This window comes from Talpa europaea (genome assembly GCF_964194135.1).
Source record: "Talpa europaea genome assembly, chromosome: 8".
Classification (NCBI taxonomy): domain Eukaryota; kingdom Metazoa; phylum Chordata; class Mammalia; order Eulipotyphla; family Talpidae; genus Talpa; species Talpa europaea.
The window spans coordinates 96,656,135-96,678,022 of NC_140075.1; the positions used below are offsets into that span (position 1 = coordinate 96,656,135).

At 47.8% G+C, this 21,888-nt stretch overlaps 1 protein-coding gene across 1 annotated transcript in view; it reads left to right on the forward strand.

Moving 5' to 3' along the window:
* Window positions 1–18,067: 18,067 nt before the first annotated feature.
* Window positions 18,068–21,888, forward strand: part of SMOC1 (SPARC related modular calcium binding 1) — a gene marked incomplete at both ends in the record, with an annotated part of 138,600 nt that continues 134,779 nt past the window's right edge. The window contains one exon of the mRNA XM_084240290.1: window positions 18,068–18,166. Within this exon, the coding sequence (XP_084096416.1) occupies window positions 18,068–18,166 (99 nt within the window). The remainder of the gene's footprint in view (window positions 18,167–21,888) is intronic.

A 21,888-nucleotide genomic window follows, 5' to 3' on the forward strand; every position in this document is an offset into this window, starting at 1 on the left:
TCTTCCCTTCTGCCATCCCTCCATGCCTGCTTTCCAACCACCCCCTTTAGTTTTTTTGGGTGGAGGGAAATGGTGGGTTGACAGCCCCATTTCTGAATAAGCTTTGACAGCTGCCACTCAGAATCATGTCTCATCTGCTGGCTTCCATGTATTGTTTACTAATCCACTGAGTTTTGAAGTTATATTCCCACAATGAGAGAACTTGAACGATGAGTTCCTGGCAACACACGCTGAAGTTTAAATCCCTTTGGAGGCAGGGGTGTGGTCGTCTTAACGTCAGACATATTGTTTGGATCACATGAGAACTGGCTAGACCTTTGTCTGAATCCCCAACCCCATCTTGGGTTCTTCTAATGGCTTGGCCCACCCTCTGGAGTCTGAAGAACTCCATTCTTTGGAAAGCAACAGAGTCTAAGTTACCTTGGTGTAGGGTAAAGAAAATATCAGGCTTTTCTGCCCTTCCGCCATCAGGATAGATGATGGATCCTTGTCCTGAATGCATGCCTGATGGCGGGCACCTGGAATAGGGTGTGGGCATAGGTAGATGGGATTCAGCTGAGCTAAGACTGTGCTTTTTTAAGGGCGGCATCACGGGGACGCCAGGAGAAGCCAAAGCAGAAGCTAAGAAGCAGCAGAACGAACGCCAGAGAGTCCAGATAGAGTGAAGACTTGTAGGCCTCCCAGCCCCCCAGCCAGCACCCCTGCCTGCCATATGCCTGGTGAACCCCAATAAAAGACCTGCAAAAAAGCCACTGAGGACTCTGACTCCTCCTTTACCCTGTCTGCATGGGATCAGAAAACCTGCACTGTGTCCAGTCCTGCCCCTTACACTTGGTCACTCTTACTCGGTTGGTGGGCAAGACCTGGAGTTTGCTTGGAGACCAGGTCTCTGAGCCAGGAAGACATCACAGAGCAGGTAGCAGAGACTCAGCTGGCAGCTCAAAGTTGGCTGTAACTCAGCACTCATTTTTTTTCTGCTTGTAGTAGGCTGGAAGGAGGAATTCCTCAGGTCTGGCCTGTGCCATTATTACGTGCATGTGCCATACAGAGGAAGCCTGGCAGCGCCCCTGCTGAGTGGATGGAGCCTTCTTTGGGAGGAGGGACCATGTCTGTCTTGCTCATAACCGTATCCTCACCACATCCAGTGAGCCCAGCGCATGGGGGCTCTCCGTTAATGTCAGGGACGAAGACCTGAAGTTCTGGTTTCCAGGTGTGCTAAGCACTTAAGGAAAGAATTACATCAGCCTGAAATCACGTAGCTTACTTCTACACGGTATGGCGGAAACCGCATAGACTTTGGAGCCAGCTGACCAGAATTTAATGTACCTACTTTTCAAAGCCATGTAAAGATAAATAAATTAATGTAAATAAACACAAGGGTTACTTCCTTTTTCTCTTTGTGAAGCCAGTGAGCAGAACTTTCTGAATCTAGACCTCCGATAACCTCACTGCAAAATTTGGATAATAGAGACCTGCAAATTAGCAAAAAGTAAAGCAGACTTGAAAACCTGAAAGGGAGGGCAAGACTGGCGCACGCCCTCACCATTAGTAAGTCTTTGTATGTGCTATTCCCTCTGTCTGGAGGACTCTTCTCCCAGATCTCTGTGCCTCAGTCCCTTACTCCCTCCAGTCTCTGCTCAAATGTCACCTGTTCCAAGTGGTCTCCCTGGGGAGCTCTTGCCAAGACAGCAACCCCCTTCCCATCCCTCTTTCCTTCCCTTACCTGCTTTATTCTTCCTGATGGTGCTTATCACCCCCAACCTATTACATGCCAGTGGGTAATGATCTGTCTTCCCTTACTATGTTCTGAGTTCTTTGTTCCTGCTGTATCCATAGCATTTAGAACAATGCCTGACATTGAGTGGGTGCTCAATTAGTCTTTACTGAACATACAGGTGAGGGAGTGGGAACACTCTCTGATCGCCTAAAAGGAAGAGAATACCTGGCTCCAAATATTTGTTGGATCAAATTTCTTCATGATCTATGCATTTAAGAGGTGGCCCTTCTCTCTTTGGTTTCCAGCCTGGGCTCCTAGGCTGGGGTTAAGATGGTACTATTTGGAGGCAGTTAGATCTGCATTTGAACATTGATTCCAGGGCCTCCCTGGTGGTGCAAAGGGTTAAGTCTCCGCACTATGAAACTATCCTCAGCCACTGCAGCATGAGTAAGATCCCTGGCCAGGGAGCTGACTCACATGGTGCAGCAGACCTCTTCTTTCTTGCCCGCTGCTCCCCTCAGCAGAGTATTTCAGTCATTCTGCCTGTTCTGCTCCCCACTCTGTCTTTGGTGAATCCTCTCACCCTCCTGCACCTCTGTCTTATACCCCATTTCTTGTATGCATAAATAAATAGATCTTTAAAAAAAATTGTTTCCACCCTTTATAGCCAGGTGAACTTGGGATAACTACCAGCTCCTCTGAGTCTGTTTCTTCACCTAAAGATAATAATAGTCACTACCTCAAAGGGCGATGGGGTGAATTGAAATAATGTTTGAAAAGTATTTATCATAATTCTTGGAACAAAGTGAGTGTGCAACAAATGGTGTACCATTTTTACCAAGGCCAAGGTCCTTTTCATTCTCTTGATTCTGGGATCCCCATAACTGAGAGTTGGGCTGAGGTAAGGTCTGGTGAGGCCAGGAGTTGAAGTGACAAAAGGGAGTGGATACTTTTATTTGGAAATACTCTTCCCCTACTGATCACACTTAAGGGGCGTGATGGTGGTGTGTGTGTGTGTGTGTGTGTATGTGTGTGTGTGATTATGAGCCAGGTCCTGTTGCTGTTTCTATTTCTCTGTTGTCTTATTTTTGAAACTTGCATTTGGTTACCAATCACACGTCACTTAGATGCAGAGGACCACAAATTCCTCATTGAGTTTATTCCCTCAAACTTGGACAGCTGGTGCAGAAGTTCCCAAGTGGTATCTGTGTCATTATCATCTTGACAAAGAATCTGATTCCTCTTCAAACCAGACCAGGTTGCTGTCTAAGTGTGGAGCAAACACCATCCATCCATTCAAGGCAGCTAAACAGATGAGCCAGGCACAGACACATCTGAACTTTATTTTTCCAATTTTATTAGGATGTTAGCCTTGGGCACATGCTCAGTCTCTTATTAGCCACCAAGTGCTAGTCTTGGTGAGGGCAAAGGAGTCTGCCTGCTCTGGGACTCCCAGCTTGTCAGTCAGGGTCTAGGCCTGGGTTTTTCTGGGGCTTGTCAGTATCTCCCTGTTGAAGGCATTCACCTGCCCAGTCAACTTGTATCTACCCCATTGTGCAGCTATATGGATGGGCATTTTATACAGAAACACACAGCACAGTCCCTGCTGTTGGAGAGTTAGAAAGTGTGGGCTTTGGAATTATCTAGACTTTGACCCAAAAGTCTAGCTTTGCCACATAGTAGCTTTGTCACTCAGGTCAAGTCATTTCTCTTTCCAGAAGCGTAACTGGCTAAAGGTCCTGGCTGGTGGTGCAATGTGGTGTCACCAGTGGAAACGCCCTTCTGCACATCAAATGGAGCAGTCCTTATGCTGGGACTAGGTATGCAAAAACTACGTTCCTGGGGAGGGAGATGGAGCATGGAAGGGGGTCCACACTGGAGAGGGAGGGGCCTACTAGGTGTGAGGGGGTGGTACAGGTGAGAGCAGGGGAGAATCGCTCCTTCGCTCTATGAGGCCAGGGTCAGGCCTGGCTAGATCCTGGAACACTAAGTGTTACTCACCAGACTGTAGACGCCCCCCTTGGCTCAGCGCACAAGCAGGGAGCGCAAGCAGCAGCAGGTGGAATGAAGAACTGGAAGAGTCCACCTATGGAAACACTGGAGGGTCAGGGAACTTTATTGATAAGGGGATCCTGAAACCAGTGATGACCCCAAGATGATCCTCCAGGTGAGGGGTGGAAAATAGTATTTCTATTGGTAGTGTGTCTAGAAACAAGAAAGTGCTTATTAATGTTTAAGCGCAGAGCCACTGTTAATCCCTAGTCCATCCCTCAGACATCATGTCAGGCCAGATGTGTAGAGGACATGTCTGCAGCAGGGGGGCGCTCTCATCCCTTCCCAGGGCCTTGTGATGTGTTATAGTACATGTGTATCTGTCACTAGTAATTTACAAAGTATATTGTTAAGGTCTAATGCCTACTCACAAAGCAAACAGGCAGCCTAAAATGTTTCCTGCAAAAGGCTGCGCTTTAAAGGTAATATTAAGAACATAACATTTTATAACAGTGTATTGTTTGTAAGCAAAATCAAGCAAGGACAACCTCGGGGCTGACACTTTTCTACTGTCTCTAAGGAGCGCTCCTTTTCAGTCCCGTGATCAGGTAAAAACCATGATCTCACAAGACATCAGTGAGAAAAAGCCAATGGATTTGTCTTAACATCTACTTGGAATATAGAGCAGCTATCATTAATGAAGAATGTAAGTAAATATTGTGCCTTGAAATATTTGAGTGATAAATGGAAGCTGTCATAGTCAGTAAAATATAAAAATATCATTATTTCCTTTTCCTGAATGCTTTACATTTTTCTCTATGTTGCAGACCTATCTGTGGTTCCAAATAGTATTTGATAATCACTTAAGACACAGAGTGGGGATGAATGTGCAAATCAGGGTAACTAACTGAGTCATAAAATAAGATAAGCTGGACCCTACCCATCCAGACTGCCCCTCTGGTTGCAGAGCTGGAGTAATTGAGGGCAGAGGAATCTGGCTATGTTCAAGGGTATCATCCTGAGCTCCTGCCCTGGGGCACCACGCAGTCCCCTTGGGGCACCATGCAGTCCCCTGGACTCAGGTGACAGCCCATCCCACAGGATTTTACTGTATGGCTGAGGATATAGCACCCGCCAGCCCAGTGACTATGCATCATGAAACAGCTTAGTTTAGTTATATCTGTAAGGAAAAAAATGGGGTGGTGTTGCCATTGTCCTGACTATTTCTGGGAATGACACCTCCAGAATGAGGGACTTTAAGGGTAGCTCTTGCACACAAATAACCAACATACTAATTATATTTGATTCATATTTATTAAAACCTTTCAGTGCTGTTATTCTGTAACTCTTGGTAGGTAGGATATAGGCTAGAATCCAACAAAATTAAATTCTGCTAGAAATATTATTTCATTTACCAAGTATTTAGAAATATTTCCTTCATCAAGGCTTAAGGAATCAATTCTTTCCTCAGTTGGGAAAGAAATTTTACTGGCTCAACAAGTCCTGGGCCAGGGAGAGGAAGAGGCTGTGGGGAGTGAGCTGAAAGGCAGGCCAGACAGAGGGTTCTGGATGGAAGATCATGGGGAGAGAGAAGGAAGAGGCCGTGAAACAGCAAGTCTAGGAAGGGAGAGCTCAGCCTGGAAAAGGGGCGAGGAGGAGGCTGCTGGAAGCAGAGGAGGGGCCCTGGGAGGAAGGCCGTGGGCTCACTACACTCCTTGCTTCTATTAATCCAATTAAAGTGTTGAAAATCAGATCACATGTGAAGCTTTAACATGAATTTTTCATTACAGCTTCGGGGTGGGGGTGGAGAGGTGGGGTGAGGGCGGAGGGGAGGGGAGGGGGAAGCACCAAGAGTCATGATGTGGGGATGGAAAGGCCTCCTGGTGCTCTCAGGAATATGGGCCTGCCAGACGCTGCACCCAGGCCTGCTTCTGCTCTGGCCTCCATCCTCCAGCACCTCCACCCTGCTCCTTTCCTTTAACCCCTGGCAACCCCATTCTTTTGGCAGGTAGGGTCAGAAAGAGGGGTTCTCTGCAGTGCTGTTGTCTCCCCCTCTCCGGGTCAGATAGGATATGGGCCTGCCCTATCCCCAATGAACCCTCCCCTGCATTCCCCTCCTCGCCCCCCACCCCAGCCCTGCTCCCACCTTGACTGATGGGGGCATTTGGTTGCAAAGGCAATGGTGAAAGGACTAAGATACTAAGGCAGTACCAGACAGCAGCAAACCACCCCCCCCACCCCACCCCCGCTTCAGAACCTGTGTGAGAAAAACAGGTCAGGGACCTGCAGCCCTCAAAGTGTGCCCTGACACTATGGAGAAAACAGCCTGGGGAAGAGAGAAGGTTTGGCAAGGTGGGAAGAGCAGCTCAGCTCTCCAGAGTGCCGCCTTTGCGCACCTTCTGTCCTTGATTCTTCCACCAGAGACTCTTCCCGGAGCGCCAGCTGGATGCCTGCAGCTCCCTGGTCTCCAGCACTGGGCTTCTGTCGTGCTATTGGGTGACGCAGACAAGAAACGTGTGATCAGACACATTCCTCCAGACTCCTGAGTGGGATGGACGCAATAACCTAATCCCACGTCTTACCTGGCCTTCTGTCTGGGCTCTAACCTTCCTGGTTGGAAATCGAGGCAGATGGCCAAGCTGAGGCAAGTGATTTCCGGGTTAGCAGTCAGAACTGGGACAGAAACCAAACTGTGTCTCCTTACTGTTTCTCTTCTGCCCCCGGGCATCCCCCCACACTTAGCTTGTTGGGTGGCAAATAAATTTCTCAAGAGGAAGCCCATCTGGCCACATTCAGTACAGTGTGGGCTCTTTTCCCTGGACTTGCCTTTGACTGCCCCCTGGTCTGCTGGTGGGGGAGTCCAGAGACTGGGCTGGGGAAATGCGGGTTTGGGTCAGCAAGGAGGGTTCTCTCTTCCTCCACTCTCAGCTCCCCTTCTGCGTGGGGCCCTCCTGAGCTTGCCTGGGGTTTAATCTCCGCCAGGCCTCTGCACCGCTGGGCCTGCTGGTGTGTGGTCTTTCACACTGATGTGCCTCAGCAGCTGGAAATAGTGAGGGGGGAAGGGGAACCCCAGCATAAAACCCTGGCACTTCTCAAAACAAAACGAACTCCAGCTTTTAATCAGTTTAAGGCTGAGGCGGGAGAATTGTGTTTGGTTTTACATAGACAAAGCTCTTTTTAGGTCTCTGCTTTCAGAGGAATCTTCCAGCCCATTATGCAAATGACCACAGTCTGGGCAGGAGGTGCTGGGGCAATTCTGCTCCTGTTGCAGATGGGGCCTGGAACAGGGAGGAGACCAGGTCTGGGGTGCAAGGTGGCTATTTGGCCTTTATCAACTGGAGCCCTCAGTTTACCAGGGACCTTGGATGGTTACCCCTTCTCCTTGCCAGATTAGGAGAACTAGGGCTCTCGGGACTGTGGCTGAAAAGGCCTCTGCTTTGACAGGTGGGCTACTTCAGAAGTTGGGCTACAGTTTTATTTTTTTAAAGAAAGATTATTTATGCATACAAGAACTGGGGTACAGGCCAGAGATGCAGGAGGGTGAGAGGATTCACCAGAGACAGAGTGGGGAACAGAACAGGCAGACTGACTGACATATACTGCTGAGGGAAGCATCGGGCAAGACAGGAGAGGTCTGCTGTGCCATGTGGATTGCTCCGTGGCCGGCTGGGGATTGCTTCATAGTGCGGTGCTTAACCCCATGCACCACCAGGGAGCCCGGGGTACAATTTTAAATTAAAAAAATTAATTTCTATGTTAATTAAATTAACAGTTAAGAAAGCTTGCTATTTATAATATATTTATAATACCTCAGTGATGAAAGGATAAACTTGCAAAGCGAAGAATCCCATCCTATCCTCTCCTCCCCAACTACTGCCTGTCCATCCAGCTGCAGTTTTATTTATTTATTTTAAAGATTTATTTACTTATGCATACAAGAGCTGGGGTTGTAAGCCAGAAGTGCCAGGGTGGGGATGGGGTGAGAAGGTTCACCAGAGAGAGTGGGTAACAGAACAGGAGGATCCACTGAAATACACTGCTGAGGGGAGCAGCAGGTGAGACAGGAGAGGCCTGCTGCGCCATGTGGGTCACCTTCTTGGCCAGCCAGGGATCGAACTCATGCTGCAGTGGCTGGCAATACTTGACAGTGTGGTGTTTTTAACCCCTGTGCCACCAGGGAGGACCCCCATCTGCAGTTTTAGATCCAGGGACATTCTAGAATCTATCTGATTTTACAGTGACTTAGTGACTTAGTACTGAAGAATAAGCCCTACCTCTGGCCTAAGGTGGTTAGATGTAGCCAAAAAAAAAAAAAAAAAAAACAAAAAACAAACCAAAAACAAAACAAAAACCAACGAGTTGTCCAGTTGAATTTGAATGTCAGAAACATTTTTACTGCAAGTGTGTCCCATGCAATAAAGCAGGGTTTTGTAATGGCAAAGCCACAATCACTTGTCAATGTGAACTTCATGTTTATCAGGGCCTCCTGTTTGTTTCTGGCACTCCTGCTCTGCTCTTCTTTCACAGGAGTGCCTGCAGGTCTTTTTCTCTCTTGATTTCTAGGCCTTCCTCTTTCCTTCCCGGGCTGCTTTTGGGAGTTTTGTCTCTTTGGGTCCTGTTGTCCACACGACCTTTCTATTTACCTGTAACCCCCTCCCGTCTCTTCTGCGGTTACTCTGTTAGTCTTCTCTCCCTTGCTCAGTTCTGCTTCTAGGCTCTGGGATGATCAAGATTCAGCCTTCAGTTCGGATTTGACAATGCTAGGTCCCACCTACAAGTGAAGTCAAACAATATCTGTCTCTTAGTGTCTGGCTTATTTCATTTAGCATAAAGTCTTCAAGGTTTATCCTTGTGGTAGCACGTGTTAGTGTTAGGTGGAAAAGATGTCCTGCACAAACTCCATACAGGCTTTGTGGATGCTGCCCCCACTCCATCAAGACACTGGGAACTACAAATCCCATGATCCCCAAAGGGGTTGCAAGGACCTAAGGGCGGAGTTAAGCAGCCATTTTTGGGCATTTGTGACTATAGCCAGCCATGTTAGTGGGGTCTCACTCACTTGGCTCGTGCTCTTGGCCAGGAGGAGTTACGTCTTTGAGGGTCATTTGGGATTCCAGGTTAGCGGAATGGGTAGGACAGGTAGGACACATTTAAGAATTTATCTCCCTCTTTTCTCCAGAGTTGTACATTTCCTCATTCCCCTTCTCTTGTAAATAAACCTTTTGTTAACCTTCTGTTGTTATAGGACAGGGAGAGGGGCAGCCCAAGCCCCACAAACCTGCCTATTCTAAATGGGTTCTGCCATCCGCCGCATCAACACAAAACACATGAGACTAATGGGAAGGATCTTTAATAAAACTAGGAAACAATACAGGTAAGGCAAAGAGTCTAGTTTCTAAATGAAGCACCCAAAGTTACCCGTCCCCTCGTGGGTAAAAGTCCATCCATATGGGATCGGCCCAGAACAAGGCCCCAAAGCCTGCTACAAGTCTAAAGCATCTTCCAGTGGGGACCCACAGCAAAGGGTCACAAACAACCGGACAAGCCCGGAAGGAAAAGAGCAAAATCAACATCAAGATAAAAGCTGCCATTGTCACCTCCCCACAGGTCTCACCCACATCTGTGTCACCCAGTCCACGACCAAAAGACAAGCGCAGTTTCTTTACGTGTCTCTAGGCTCCATGCGTCTCCTCCAGACTGAGGAGGAGTCTCTTCTTCCTCAGTCTCTTCTTCAGCTTCTCCTCTTCCTGCTCAGCTCCACACTCCCTTGGGTGGGGCAGGAAACCTCCCCCTTTCCTGGGGACCACCCTGTTACACTGTGTGTTCCTGCAGTTTAAGTCCCCTTTAAGTGTACAGGTGAGGACCCACAGTCAGGCAACCAGTTTTAGCGTGGGGTTGCCCTGTAACATTAGGATCTCTGTAGTGGCAGGAAGGCACTGAGCAGGTTATCTATGAACCATGCAGACCAGACAGGTAAAGGAGAGTCCTGGAGCCCTTGGTGCATTTTTTAGGCTTTTATTGAGCTTTTACATGTAGTGTAGCAACCAGGTACACAGCAGGAAGGAAGGCCAGGGGGCCAGGAGGCCAAAAGGCCTCCAAGAGCCTGGCAAGTCTTCACTTTGGCTTCTCTGGTGCTTCTTCTCCCCTTCTCTCTCCTGCCTTTGCTTCTCTTGGTGATTTTATCAATAGGGCAGCCATGGCCCACAGAAGTTAACAATGTAACAAAACACAGGTGCCCCATTAGGCAGGGCAATCCTAATGGCAGAGGGCAGAAAAACCTGAAAATCATTTACCCTGTAATCTCCTTCCTTTTTAAGGCTAAAAAATATGGGGCCTCCCTGGGCGGCCTAGGGGTTAGTCTCAGTGCTATCACCTTTATAGCCTGAGTTTGATCCCAGCCAGGGAGCTGACCCATATGGTGCAGCAGACTTCTCCTGTCTCACCCTCTACTCCCCTCGGCAGTGTATTTCAGTAGATCTACCTGTTCTCCCCACACTGTCTCTGGTGAATCCTCTCATTTACCCATCCCCCCATACCTCTGGTTTACACCCCAGTTCTGTGCAAAAATGAAAAAAAAAAAAGACTGAAAAATAGGACATAGTTTGTATATACCACATCTTGTTTATTCATTTATTTACCAATGGACCCTTGGGCTGTTTGTACATTTTGGTTATTATGAGTAATGCTGCTATGAACATGGCTATACAAATATCTGTTCAAGTCTCTGCTTTCATTTCTTTTGGAAGGGTACCAGAGCTGGACTTGCAGGGTCATGTGGTAATTCCATGTCTGACTTTGTGAAGAAGTTCCACACTGTTTCCCATTATTTTACATCCCACTGCCATGCACAGGTTCCAACTTCTCCACATCCGCAAGAGGCCTTGATACTTGTTTATTTATTTAATAATAGCCATCCTAACAGGTGTGAATGAGTAAGATGCTTTCAATTATTCTCTCACACTTGAGAAAACTGAGACCCAGAGATGTGGACTGACATGTCCATGATCAGCCATCAAGTCACAGGAATGGAATTTAAATCAAGGTCTTTCTAACACCCAAATCAAAACTCTCAGCCATTTTATTTCCTGCCTCTAACACATGCGTCCAAATGCAAGTGTTTCCTGTCTGCACAGATGTCTAATTGTGCAAGACATCTGGTAGAGGCACAAAGGTAGGAATGAAGTAGGTCCAAGGGGTTTTTACATGTTCTTACTGAGTATGGCTAGGTTGAAGGCAAGGCCGGGAAGTCACCCTCCATGGCTGGATGCAAATTCTGCTGTGAGTCCATGCAGTGCAACTTAGGGAAGGCAGCTGTGGCGCTGGCCCCTTCCTGAGAGCTGCTTTGTCCAGATGCAGAGTCTTTCAGACTATGCCATTAAAATTGAACCTAGGTCCCAGGGAGATGGCCTGGCTCCTGCCTCTTCTGCTAGCTGAACCTTTAGATGGGCATGTTGAAACAGCTCCTTCTGCTTGTTCAGTTTTTCGAAAACAGATTAGGGGCAGAGAACATGAGCTTTGTGGCCAGACTCACTCAAGTTCATAAATGACTGCCACTGAGGCAGGGTAACCACAGGGAAGTATCTAAACCTGACTTTCCCTTTCCTCATTGAAATATGGGAATACTATCAAGCATAAAATTAGCATGAGGATGAAACGGGATGTTTGTAAGATGGTTGGTGATGGTGTTTTTGAAGTTAGTGGGTTTTGAGTGCATATTGTAAATGCTCAATAAATAGCCATATATATATATATATATATATATAAAGCACCTGGGGAAAAACTTACTATATATTTCTCTTTATTGTTGGACAGTTTATTGCTTTGGTTACACTATCATGGTCCACCTTGGCAGCAAGAGTCCAGTTGACTTGGTGAGGAGGAAAGAAGATGGTCTAAGTGAGGGTAGAGGCTGAATTCTGCATGGTGCATGTTTTGTACAGAGCAGGGCTTGCTAAATGTTCAGTGAATAAATAGCTAAGTTGGGATGGGGGTTCCTGATGGGGAGCCACGGGTGTGAAGGTCATGGAAGTATAGGGACTAATGTGCAGTGAGAAGGCAGAGGGGACTGGACTTGACCTTTCCTTTTTATATTTAAATAGCACTTTCCCTTTATCAGAAATGTAATGTATATTCATTGTAGGGGGAAACATACAGATACAGGTCTCCCCTGGAATCTGAAAGCAGATCATTCTCTTGTGGTATGACTTGGTAGAATATTTTTGGCAGGGGAGGGGGAGGGGGTGGGGGTCTGGGAACACTGTGACCATTAATTCAGGTGGATGGGTTGGTGATGTCCACAGTGAGGCCTCTAGATAAAGTGGGGATAGCTCCCCCAACAATTTTGGGAGCTGCAGCTACTTTACCATGATGTGATTTCACCTTGTGTCTTGTGTTAGATTTTCCCAATGGCAGATTCTGAGACAAGGAATTCTGTGCAACAACTTTATTTGGAGAAGATCCAGGAAGCATTGTAAGGGGGTGGGGAAATGCAACAGGGAAAGGAGAAAAGTCAACCAATTGGCTGTTACTGAGAGGTCTACCGCCATGGGTGACTAGGCTTAATCTTGTGGGGCTCCACTCTGTCCATCAACCCCAGTTGGTAAATTGTGATAACTATTTTTCCTGGGCTACCAAAAGCTAAATGATAAGAGTGATCCAGTTAGTGGTAAATTTAGTTCCATCTTCTCTCCTGCCTCAGTGCCTTTACACATGCTGTTCACCCAAAATGCTCTCCCTCCTGCTCTTTGCCCAGATTAAGCCAGACATCCTTTAGCTCTCACCTAAAATATTACTTCTTCCAGAAAGCTGACCCTCCAGATTGAGTCAGCACCCTTTTTGAATAACTCCCCAAACACCCTGTACATCTTTGCAGTACTGTAGACACTTGTAATTAGTGAATTAATTATTGGTAATTAGTTGCTTAATATCAGTCTTCCCATTTTAAGCTCCTTGAGCTCAGTCGCCCTTTTTCATTGTTTCTCATTGTATATCCAGTGTCTAGTACAGTGCTTGGTAAACAGTAGGGATGCAATACAATTTCATTGTTTGACTGCCTTTCCTCCATACCAACGGATTAGAACCAAAGAGTGATGATTTGCAATGGAATGTTAAACCTGTCTGAAGGAGGTCCTTGAAACAGTGCTTTCTCTGGATTACCCAAGTATGGTAGTTATAGGCTTGATGAATGGGAAAGGCCCATTGGGGTAAGGTATAAAATAATACAGGCCAATAAAGCAAGAGATGAAAGGTGAAGCAGGTGAGTGGGAGAGAGTTTATACACTTGGAAAAAGGAGTTAACCTTCAGTAACATGCAATGTATTACACACAGATATAGCACATTCTTCTGGCTCATGGGATTGATAGATTTAAGAGGGCATCAAAACTTTGGATGTGTATGCAAAATTCAGGACCACCCTCAGTAAGGATAACCTTTGTGGTTAAGCCTCAGTTCTTCATCTGCATAATGGGGCTATTAAGGCTGACCTCCTAAGCAGGGCCTGCAGATAAGAGATCATGCAGGGAAAGAAAAGTACAGCTCTTAGTGGCATAAGGTGGATTGGGTTCCAGTTCCCATTCTGCTACTTGTTTCTGGCTTTGTGAGTTAGGTAGCCTCCCCAAAATCTCAGTTCTTCATTAGTACAATAGGATGGGGAAATTAATGGTACTTAATTCACAGAGTAAATGCCAAAGTTTACTACGGAGCTCTGCATGTTTGACATTTGCTAAGTTCTCATAGTTACTACTAGCATTAATTTTAATTTTGAAACCAGGTCACAAAAGAGGAATCAGGTGAAGAGAAAAATTCCCCTAGAGGTAGAAGAGAAAGAGAAAGAGAAAGAAATAGAGAGAGTAGACTACAGATATTACCTAGAATATTTTTACAAAATGTGCATTATTTCCAGTGATCAGAATTGTTGATTTTTTAGGGCCTTCTCCTTTGCCACTCTGGCAGCACGTGGCTTGAACTTCCTTTTGGTATGTCTTTTTTTTTTTTTTTTTCTTCACTTCAAGGTGCCTAGAAGGGAAACAGCAGGAGTAAATTTTTGCAACATTAAGGGTCTGAGCGTCCAGTCCTAAGGCCAAAGGCCGTTCATATTTGTGAGCATGAGGGAGCTGGGCAGGCAGATCTGGCCGGAATCTGCATGTGAGTGCTCTGGGCTCCACTGCATTGTCTGTGGTTCTTTTGTTTGGCATTCAAAATATTATGATGATGCTGCTGCTACTGCTGGTTGTCCCACAGATTTTTATTCTTCCCTAGTAACCAAAACCCAGAGTTTTAGCTGGGATAACCTTGACCTTTAACAGGTGATCACCTCAAGTTAAGGCTACTTTTCCTTTCAGCCTTTTTTGTAAGAGGTAGTCATATGACTAAGTTCTAGTCAACCAGATAAAAGAAAATGTGACTTTCCACCGGGGTCCTTAAAGAGAGAATCAAGCTCTTCTTTTCCCTATTTTCCTCCCTGCTGCCTGGATAAAAGATATATGATGGCAAAAACTTGAGCTGCCATTTTGAATCGTGAATTAAGATTATTATTAAGAATGACAGTGACACTAGAAGGAGCCTGGGTTAAATGGAGCTACTCTAGACTTTGAAGGGAATTATATATACAAAAAAGAGATATATTAATGTTTCTAAATTGTTTAAGTCACTTTTTTTGGTCATGTATATTTAAAATCTAAATCACGTATATTTAAAATCTGATCTTGATAAAGTTAACTTCTGTGAGTCAACTCATTTACATAATGGAATGAATACTGCTGAAGCCTCAATGCTAGGTGTTGTAGTAAGTTGTCATACATCCGGACATGGAATCTAGGATTCTTGGGGTGTCCCAGGCTTCTGAGAACAGTAGTGTACTTGGAAAAAGTCTTGGACTTTAGCCAAAACTCACCTTTTTTTGTTGCTAGCTATTGTCACAAGTGAAGCAAACATAAATCAGTGTGTATTTATATTATAGAAACACTTCTCTTCAAATTCCCACACAAGATCTATCTTCTTTATGAGATCTTTCCTGCCCATTAGGTCTATAGTGGGTCCCTTAGTCTCTGAATTCCCCCAAAATACATTCAGACTTTACTCTCCAGGTATGTCTGCTCTGTGTCTTGAATTAGATGGCAACCTCTCAGAGGGCTGCTGTGCAGCTGAAGATCCCTCGTAAGAATGAGAATTTGCCAACCACAGAAGGAGATGCATCCAGGGGTTTGTGAAAATGAGTGGAAAGCTCCTATCCTGCAAGAGAGGACTGCACTGAAAGAATCACAAATATATTTGAAACAGAACTTCCTAGGTAGTGCTAAGTATTTGAGTTCCTCAGATCTCAATATGGGATATTTTTCTTGTACAGAAATCTCTCCTTGCAAGCAGGACAAGGAATATGACTGAGAGTGGACAGACTAGATGCTAGGATATATTTATTTTTGTACCATGAGCCTGGTCTCCAGGGAAAGAAGGAACTTGTCAGTTGCACTTTTTTGCTTGGGCTGAAAGATTGAGCCTTGCAGAGAGATGCTTTTTAGGAGACTAGTTCTCTGGAATTTCTAAACTTCTCTGGACTTGGGAAGAGTCGGGAGAAGACAACACATCATTTGAATGATGGTCATGGTTACAACAGGTCCCACATGCCAAGCAGAGGGAAAGAAAATACTTGCTGAGCAAAGTAACTGGAAAGCAATTACTCATATTTTAAGCTCAGCGACATGGTTGAAATCCAGTATAATGGAGACTTTTGGGCCAGTGACCACGTGGAAATAAGCCTTCTGGCTGGAAAGCAGCATGTGGTGTTACGATGGAAAGGACCATTGCGATGCCTTTTACCTGGGCATGTTTTGCTGCCAGATACCAGGGGTGGGCGGGGGTGGTGAGTACATCTCAACTGTATTTACTTTCTCCAACAGATTTCTCAATAATTCCAGCAACAGAAAAATAACCAGCTTGACTATGTGCCTGTGGCCAGGTGGTAGAAGTCAGGACAGACCCATCAGGTTGCTGAGCCTGACAGTGACATTTGCATTTGGCCAAGGCCCTGCAGGGTGAACACTCAGGCGGGCACACGGACATTGATGTAAGTGCTGCAGCTCAGTACTACTTGTGACAAGTGTCACAGTCCAGCTGGACAAGTTCCAGATACAAGGGCTGTTTCCAGGAAAGGTTCACTCTGATTGTTTCAGTGCTCTCCCCTGAAGCTCAGTGAAGCTCAGGGCTCTCCTTTCCCTTGCAGACCACTGAAGAAACTCCCAGTCAGCACAGAGGATGTCTCACTCAGTGGCATTTGAGGTTGGACATTGCTGTCATGACCTAACAGGCAGAATCAGATTCTTGAAAACCTGCACTTGAACCTCGGTGCTCATTTATGAGCCAAACAAAGCCAGAACTAGTATTTATTTATATACAAAAATGGATCTTTCTATCACACAGGATTATTCTGAGGATAAAAATGAGATGAGGAATTTTCTTGCCTTTTTCGTATGCCAGATGGTGACATTTCTAACTTGACCATTCTCAAGGCTTTATATACTCTGTCTCCCTTTACCCCCCAAAACAACGCATGAGGCGAATACTATTTGAATCCCCATTTCACAGAGGGGAACACTGGACTCCAGGTAAGAACAGGGACTTGTGCCATTTTATACCACTAGGTGGCAGACCCAGGATTTGAACCCATCCTGACCCACAGGAGAGCAGGTCTGACCACTGCACCATTTCCTGGAGGCAGATATGCAGTTCTCTTAGAGGTGCTCTTGATTTTTGTTTGGAGAAGCATAAGTACTTTCTTATTGTTCCAGCATCTATTCTGGGCTTTTTACTCTGAGGGCACTGGGAAGCAATGAAGCCTTTTAAGCGGGGTAGAGGCCGGGAGGGGTGGCAAAGGGAAGTGGCAAAGCTGAATGCAGGGGTTGAGTGGGAAGTGTGTTCATATAGTTTGGGAGAGAAGCCCTAAGGGAGCAGAGCTAACCCATGTCAGGATCTCTCAGGCCCAGATAGGAAGAGGAGTTAAATGCTGGTGCCCCTTCCTATCTGGTTGGTGAACAGAGTCTCCTCCATGAGGTGTGTGGTCCTTACGAAAGAAATAAGCTCTATGGGCCCTGTGACATGTAAAAAGGGAAACCATAGTTCCCTTGACTTGACTGCAGTGGCTCAATTTGCTCTCTTGAGGAGCTGGTGTAATGTGCTGTGAGCAGTCCCGAGATGGTCCTGCAGGGGCTGCGTGGGCAGAGCCCTCCATCTGACTGACCCTCTGTTGGGTTGTCATCTCCAAGTGCACTGGGCATCAGGAGAGGCATCCTCTCCTTTCTCTGACCCATCTCTGGGTTCTTTGCACCCAGGCTACCCCTCCCCACCAATGCTTTTTCATCCCTCTCCCCCACCAGGAGATCAGAACCACCCCAGCGCTCCTAGGCCACGGAGAGGCTGCCCCTTGCCTCTCACGAGACCCCCGCCCCCACCCACTACCCCCTCCAGTTGGAAGCAAGGAGCCAGGACACCTGGGTTCCAATCCTAGGGGGCCCTCGCCAGCAGGCTGATGCCCAGCGCCTTCTTCACCTTGTCTCCTCGACACTTGCCCTGGGCCAATCGCTGCAGGACATGAGGTGCCACCCCTGAAAGCTTCTTTGAAAAAGGTGAATACACCCAGGCCCTACTCCCAAGGCAGGCCACTGTCCACCTGTGCGGATCACTCAGCGACTCCCCAGTTGTCGATGCAGTGGGGGAACCTCCACGCCCCAGCACCCACGTTTGGAAAGTGAGGCTAGGAACCTTTCCTCGCCTGCCCTGACAGCGCCTGTCCTGCGCACTGAGGCCGTGTATCAGCCAGGTGGGCATTGTGGTGGTCCGGGCTGCCGGTGCGCCCTTCGGGTCCCTTGGAGAGGAGGGCCGGGAGAAAGTTCCTCTTTATGCCAGCCTCTCGGGGAGCCCACCCCGGCCGGGCAACAGGGTGTCGCTCCTCGGTAGGGTTGACCGCGAGCCGCCCCTCTTACGTCTCTCCCATTGGCTTTCACCTGCCAGAGGGTCTGCCGCTACGGGCTTCCCGGCCCGTCAATCAGGGCCGCCTGCGCTCCGCCCCTCCCGGGGGTTTATAACGGGAATTCCCATGGCCCGGGCTCTGGCACCCCAACCTGCTGCCTCCGCGGCCCGGCCGAGCCGAGCGAGCGCCGCGCGCTGAGCACACGCTCGCGCTGCAGCTGCTGCTCCCGGTTCATGACTGCGCGCTCCGCCCGCGGCCCCCGCCAGTCCGCGCCCCACGACCCGCTGCCGGCCGCGCGCCGCCGCCGGGGCCCCGGAGGGAAAGAGGCAGGCGCCGCCGTGCGCCCCGCGGAGCCCGCGACCCCTGCCCGCAGTCGCCTGCCCACCCCGTTGGCACCATGCTGCCCGCGCGCTGCGCCCGCCTGCTCACGCCCCACTTGCTGCTGGTGTTGGTGCAGCTGTCCCCCGCGCGCGCCCACCGCACCACGGGCCCCAGGGTAAGTGCGTCCGCAGCCGCGCGCCCACCTGCGGGCGAGAGGGAGGTGGCGCGTCCTCGCTCCTCTGCGGCGGACCGAGGGGTAAGGGGGGGGTGTCAGACCTGTTCCCCCCTCACCGACCACAGTCCCTGTGGGTTTGGCGGAGTTGGTGTAATAAAATTTCTTCCATTGTCCCCCCACCCCCCACCCCATCTTTTCTTGCAACACCGATCCCCCCCCCACCCCACCCCCTCTCCAGCTGTCACTGGTGGGCTTTATTTCCTAATCTCTCTTCCCAGGGTGTTTTGCTCCAAGCCCCATAGTAGGTGCCTCCAGCGTCCCAAGCTCGCTCAGCTCAAGTAGGGCTGCCCTGTGGTCTCTCGCTGCGCCGGGTCTCGGCCCCAGTCGCCAGGGCGGGCGTCCTTGGCAGGCCGCTGGGTCAGCGCTGCCTACAGAGTTTTAGGTTACCCGAGAGCCGCACAAGGACCTTGTGTCGTTTTAAAAAGCTATCGCTGCTCGTAAAACCTAAGGCAGATAATTTTAATGCTCCCTCCTGCTGAGCACAGTCCCGGAGGGGGCGAAGGGGTGGGGGCTGTGGAGAGGTGGTGGGGAGGAGCAGCTCGGTGCGCAAGGGTCTCCTCCCCTGGGTTGGGGCTGGGAGGGTGAACTACTTGTTGAACCTTGGTCTGATTGGAGTTTCTGAAAGATATACAGCCTGCCAATCCTGGCCAGAGGGCAGCGTGTCCAGGGCATTGTCAGCTCTCCTGGAACCAACGGCATTGTGTTCATTTCTGGTCTAAAGTACTGCACTCTTAGTTGGTCTAAGCAAGGATTCTCTGGCTCTAAAAAAACAAAACAAAACAACAAAACAAAACAAAACAGTACATCAAGCCATCTAACTGTTCATTTGACCAAACTTAGTTCAGACGGTTGCTGGCCAAAGAGCGACTTAGATCAGGGCTGTACACAGGAAAGCTGCTCACTTCAGGCCACAATGAGAAAGTTCATGTGAAAGTAACTGGGATCTTTGTGCAAACAAAGTTGGTTTCTTAACCAACTTGTGCTTGTTGGTTAAGGAGCAAATCTTGTGCATTCCTCTCAGGCATCCCTGGACTAGACCCTTGCCACCTGTTCAGATTGCAGGTTCTTTATTCATAGCTCGTGCTATATGAGAATGGTCTTTATAGCTGTCGTGTGTGGAGGAAAGCCTTGCAAAGTTTGATGAGCCTTAATGACTGCCCAGATGCTGGCTGATTACATCTGAGCCCAGCTATCACTGTGAGATCAGATTTGCAACCACTTAGGAAAGAAAAGTGTTTGTCCCCATGTTGGGCCAGCCCTTGCTTTTATGACCAGATGTGCAACAGCAGCAGTTAAAGTGCGGCAGATTAGATCCAGGGCGTGCCATAAATCCTCGACAGCAGGCATTCCCAAAGCTGGGGCAAGTAAGGGCTCTGGGAGTGACTTTTATGGATGCAGATGAGGATGCCTTTTAAATGAAGCTGCTTGGTTTGATATTAGGACTCGCAGCTCTTAAACTCTGGGGTCAGGAGAGCCACAGTGTTCCCTCCAATAATTAGGAACAGTCAAGACAGAGATGCAGACCAGAGCACCCCAACTGAAATCTGGATGCCCGCCCATATGAGAGGCCCGGAGACAAATGGTGGGGGGCTCATTTGGTGCTGGGCATGTCTAGTGTCTCAGGCCATATGGCTTTCCTTTCCTGCCTCCTGAAATTGGAGGCAGCAACTTTTAGGGGGAAGCTAAGGACTTTCAGGGAAACCAGGGATGCTGGTTCAGTTTCCTTCCAACTTCTTTAGTTTATTAATTTGATACCAGTGATGGAACATAAGCAGCAACTGTAAGCAGGCTGTGTGTGTCCCAGATGCGTTTTCTCTCTCTCTCTCTCTCTCTCTCTCTCTCTCTCTCATGTGCACACACACACACATACACACGCACAGGCGCACACACAAACACTCATATGCACGCACATGCATAGGCATGTGCACATGTGTGTGTTTAGAAAGTACCAGGGAGAAGCTTTTGTCTTGGGCATGTGTGTCATAGGCAACAATAAGATCTACCATGTATGAACACTTGGGCAGGCACTTTCCACAATTGCTTATGTTTGTAAGAACCAGAGACTGGGTCATTTTAGTGCCATTTTACAATTGAGACTCAGGGAGGCTGAACAGCTTGCTTGAAACACTCAGTGCCCATGTACCTCTGGGAGCCAAATCCCACTTTATATGGACATGCAGGTTGTGTGCTTTCCACACCACCAAGCTGCTGTGGGGAATGTTCTTCCAACTGGTAATTCTTAAACTCTGGGGTCAGGAGAGCCACAGAGTTCCTGTTAAAGGAAGAGATGCCAAAATGAGAAAACATTGAAGTCACATGCGTCAGGCAAGTCTGTAAGATTTATAAACATTACTTTTTGCTGTGTGTACTACTAAAGGGTGATGTCTTTGAGTTTCAACCTATGCCTAAAGACTTCGTTCTCTTTTGTGGCTTCTCGGTGGCCTCATCTGTGTGGCTCTGGTTGCGAGTGGCAGTGTTGGGGGGAGCAGAAACATCTGGCTTGTTTGCAGTATTCCCTTGGGCACCCCTGGGTCTCTTCTGTTAATCTTTTGAGTGACAGAGGCTTAAGGATTGGCATCTTTTACAGCTGGCTTTCTAGGAAACCGAGAGCATGCCCTTTCGGTTTAACTTTATCTGGCTCACTAATTGAGCTCCCCCGAGGCCTAGACCCCAATCCTTGCCCCCTTATTTGCTTCCTGCCTTCATAAAATTCCTGACATTTGTTTAACTCTGCAAACCAGCAGCTATCAAGTATCAGATTGGAGCCTATTATGTAGGAAGCACCTGATTTTTTGGGCTTTCTGTGCCGAGCAATTGCTAGCTACCTGGGAAACTGGCTTGAATTCTTTTAGTACTGAAAAGGCAACCATTTCTTTAATCCTGTACAATTTACTGAAAATGTTTCAGGGGAGAATGGACTGGGGAGGGGTTCCCTTGGATGACTGGGTCTAGCCGATGGTCAGGTCGGTCCCACTATCTGTCTCTGTCTGGTCTTCTCTTGATCCTGGCAGATTGGAGCTAGGTGAGGACAGGAACTGTGCCCTCTGGTCAATTGGTATATCACTTGAGCCCAGCACAGGGTCAGGCACCTAGTGGGGATGGATTTTACTGGTGTTTGTGGAATGAACAAATAAATGCAGATAATGCATGTTTAACAGCCACCCATAGTTCTCCTTTCTTGGTGCTTTAGCATGTCTGGAGGCAGGAAATAGATCTAAAAGAAGTCTGAGAAACAGGAGACAATGAGAATGTCAAGTGTGTGTAAGGAATTTGATATAAGTTGTTTTAGGGATAGTTTGTATTTGTTCTCTCTCTTCACACTTGTTTGATGTGGTCTTCCAAACCCAGCTCCAGCATCGTCCTGTAGGGACTTTGCTGCAGAACACTCTTGGTTAGAATTGACCATGCCCGCCTTTGAACACCTTCTGTGTCTGGTCCATTTGTGTTCTAACTTTTACTTCTCTCTGCAGCGAGCATCTTGAGATCAGCCTGGCATCTGCCAGCTACACAGTGCTCACTCGCCACTTCTGCATGTCAGGCATGGCCTGGTCTTGTTAAATAGCAAACTCACGCCCCAGAGGGCAGAGTAGAGATTTTACTTGTCAGTGTCCTGGTCACACTGTTAAGCCTTTTGTAAATATTTATTGAAATGAATTTGTCTG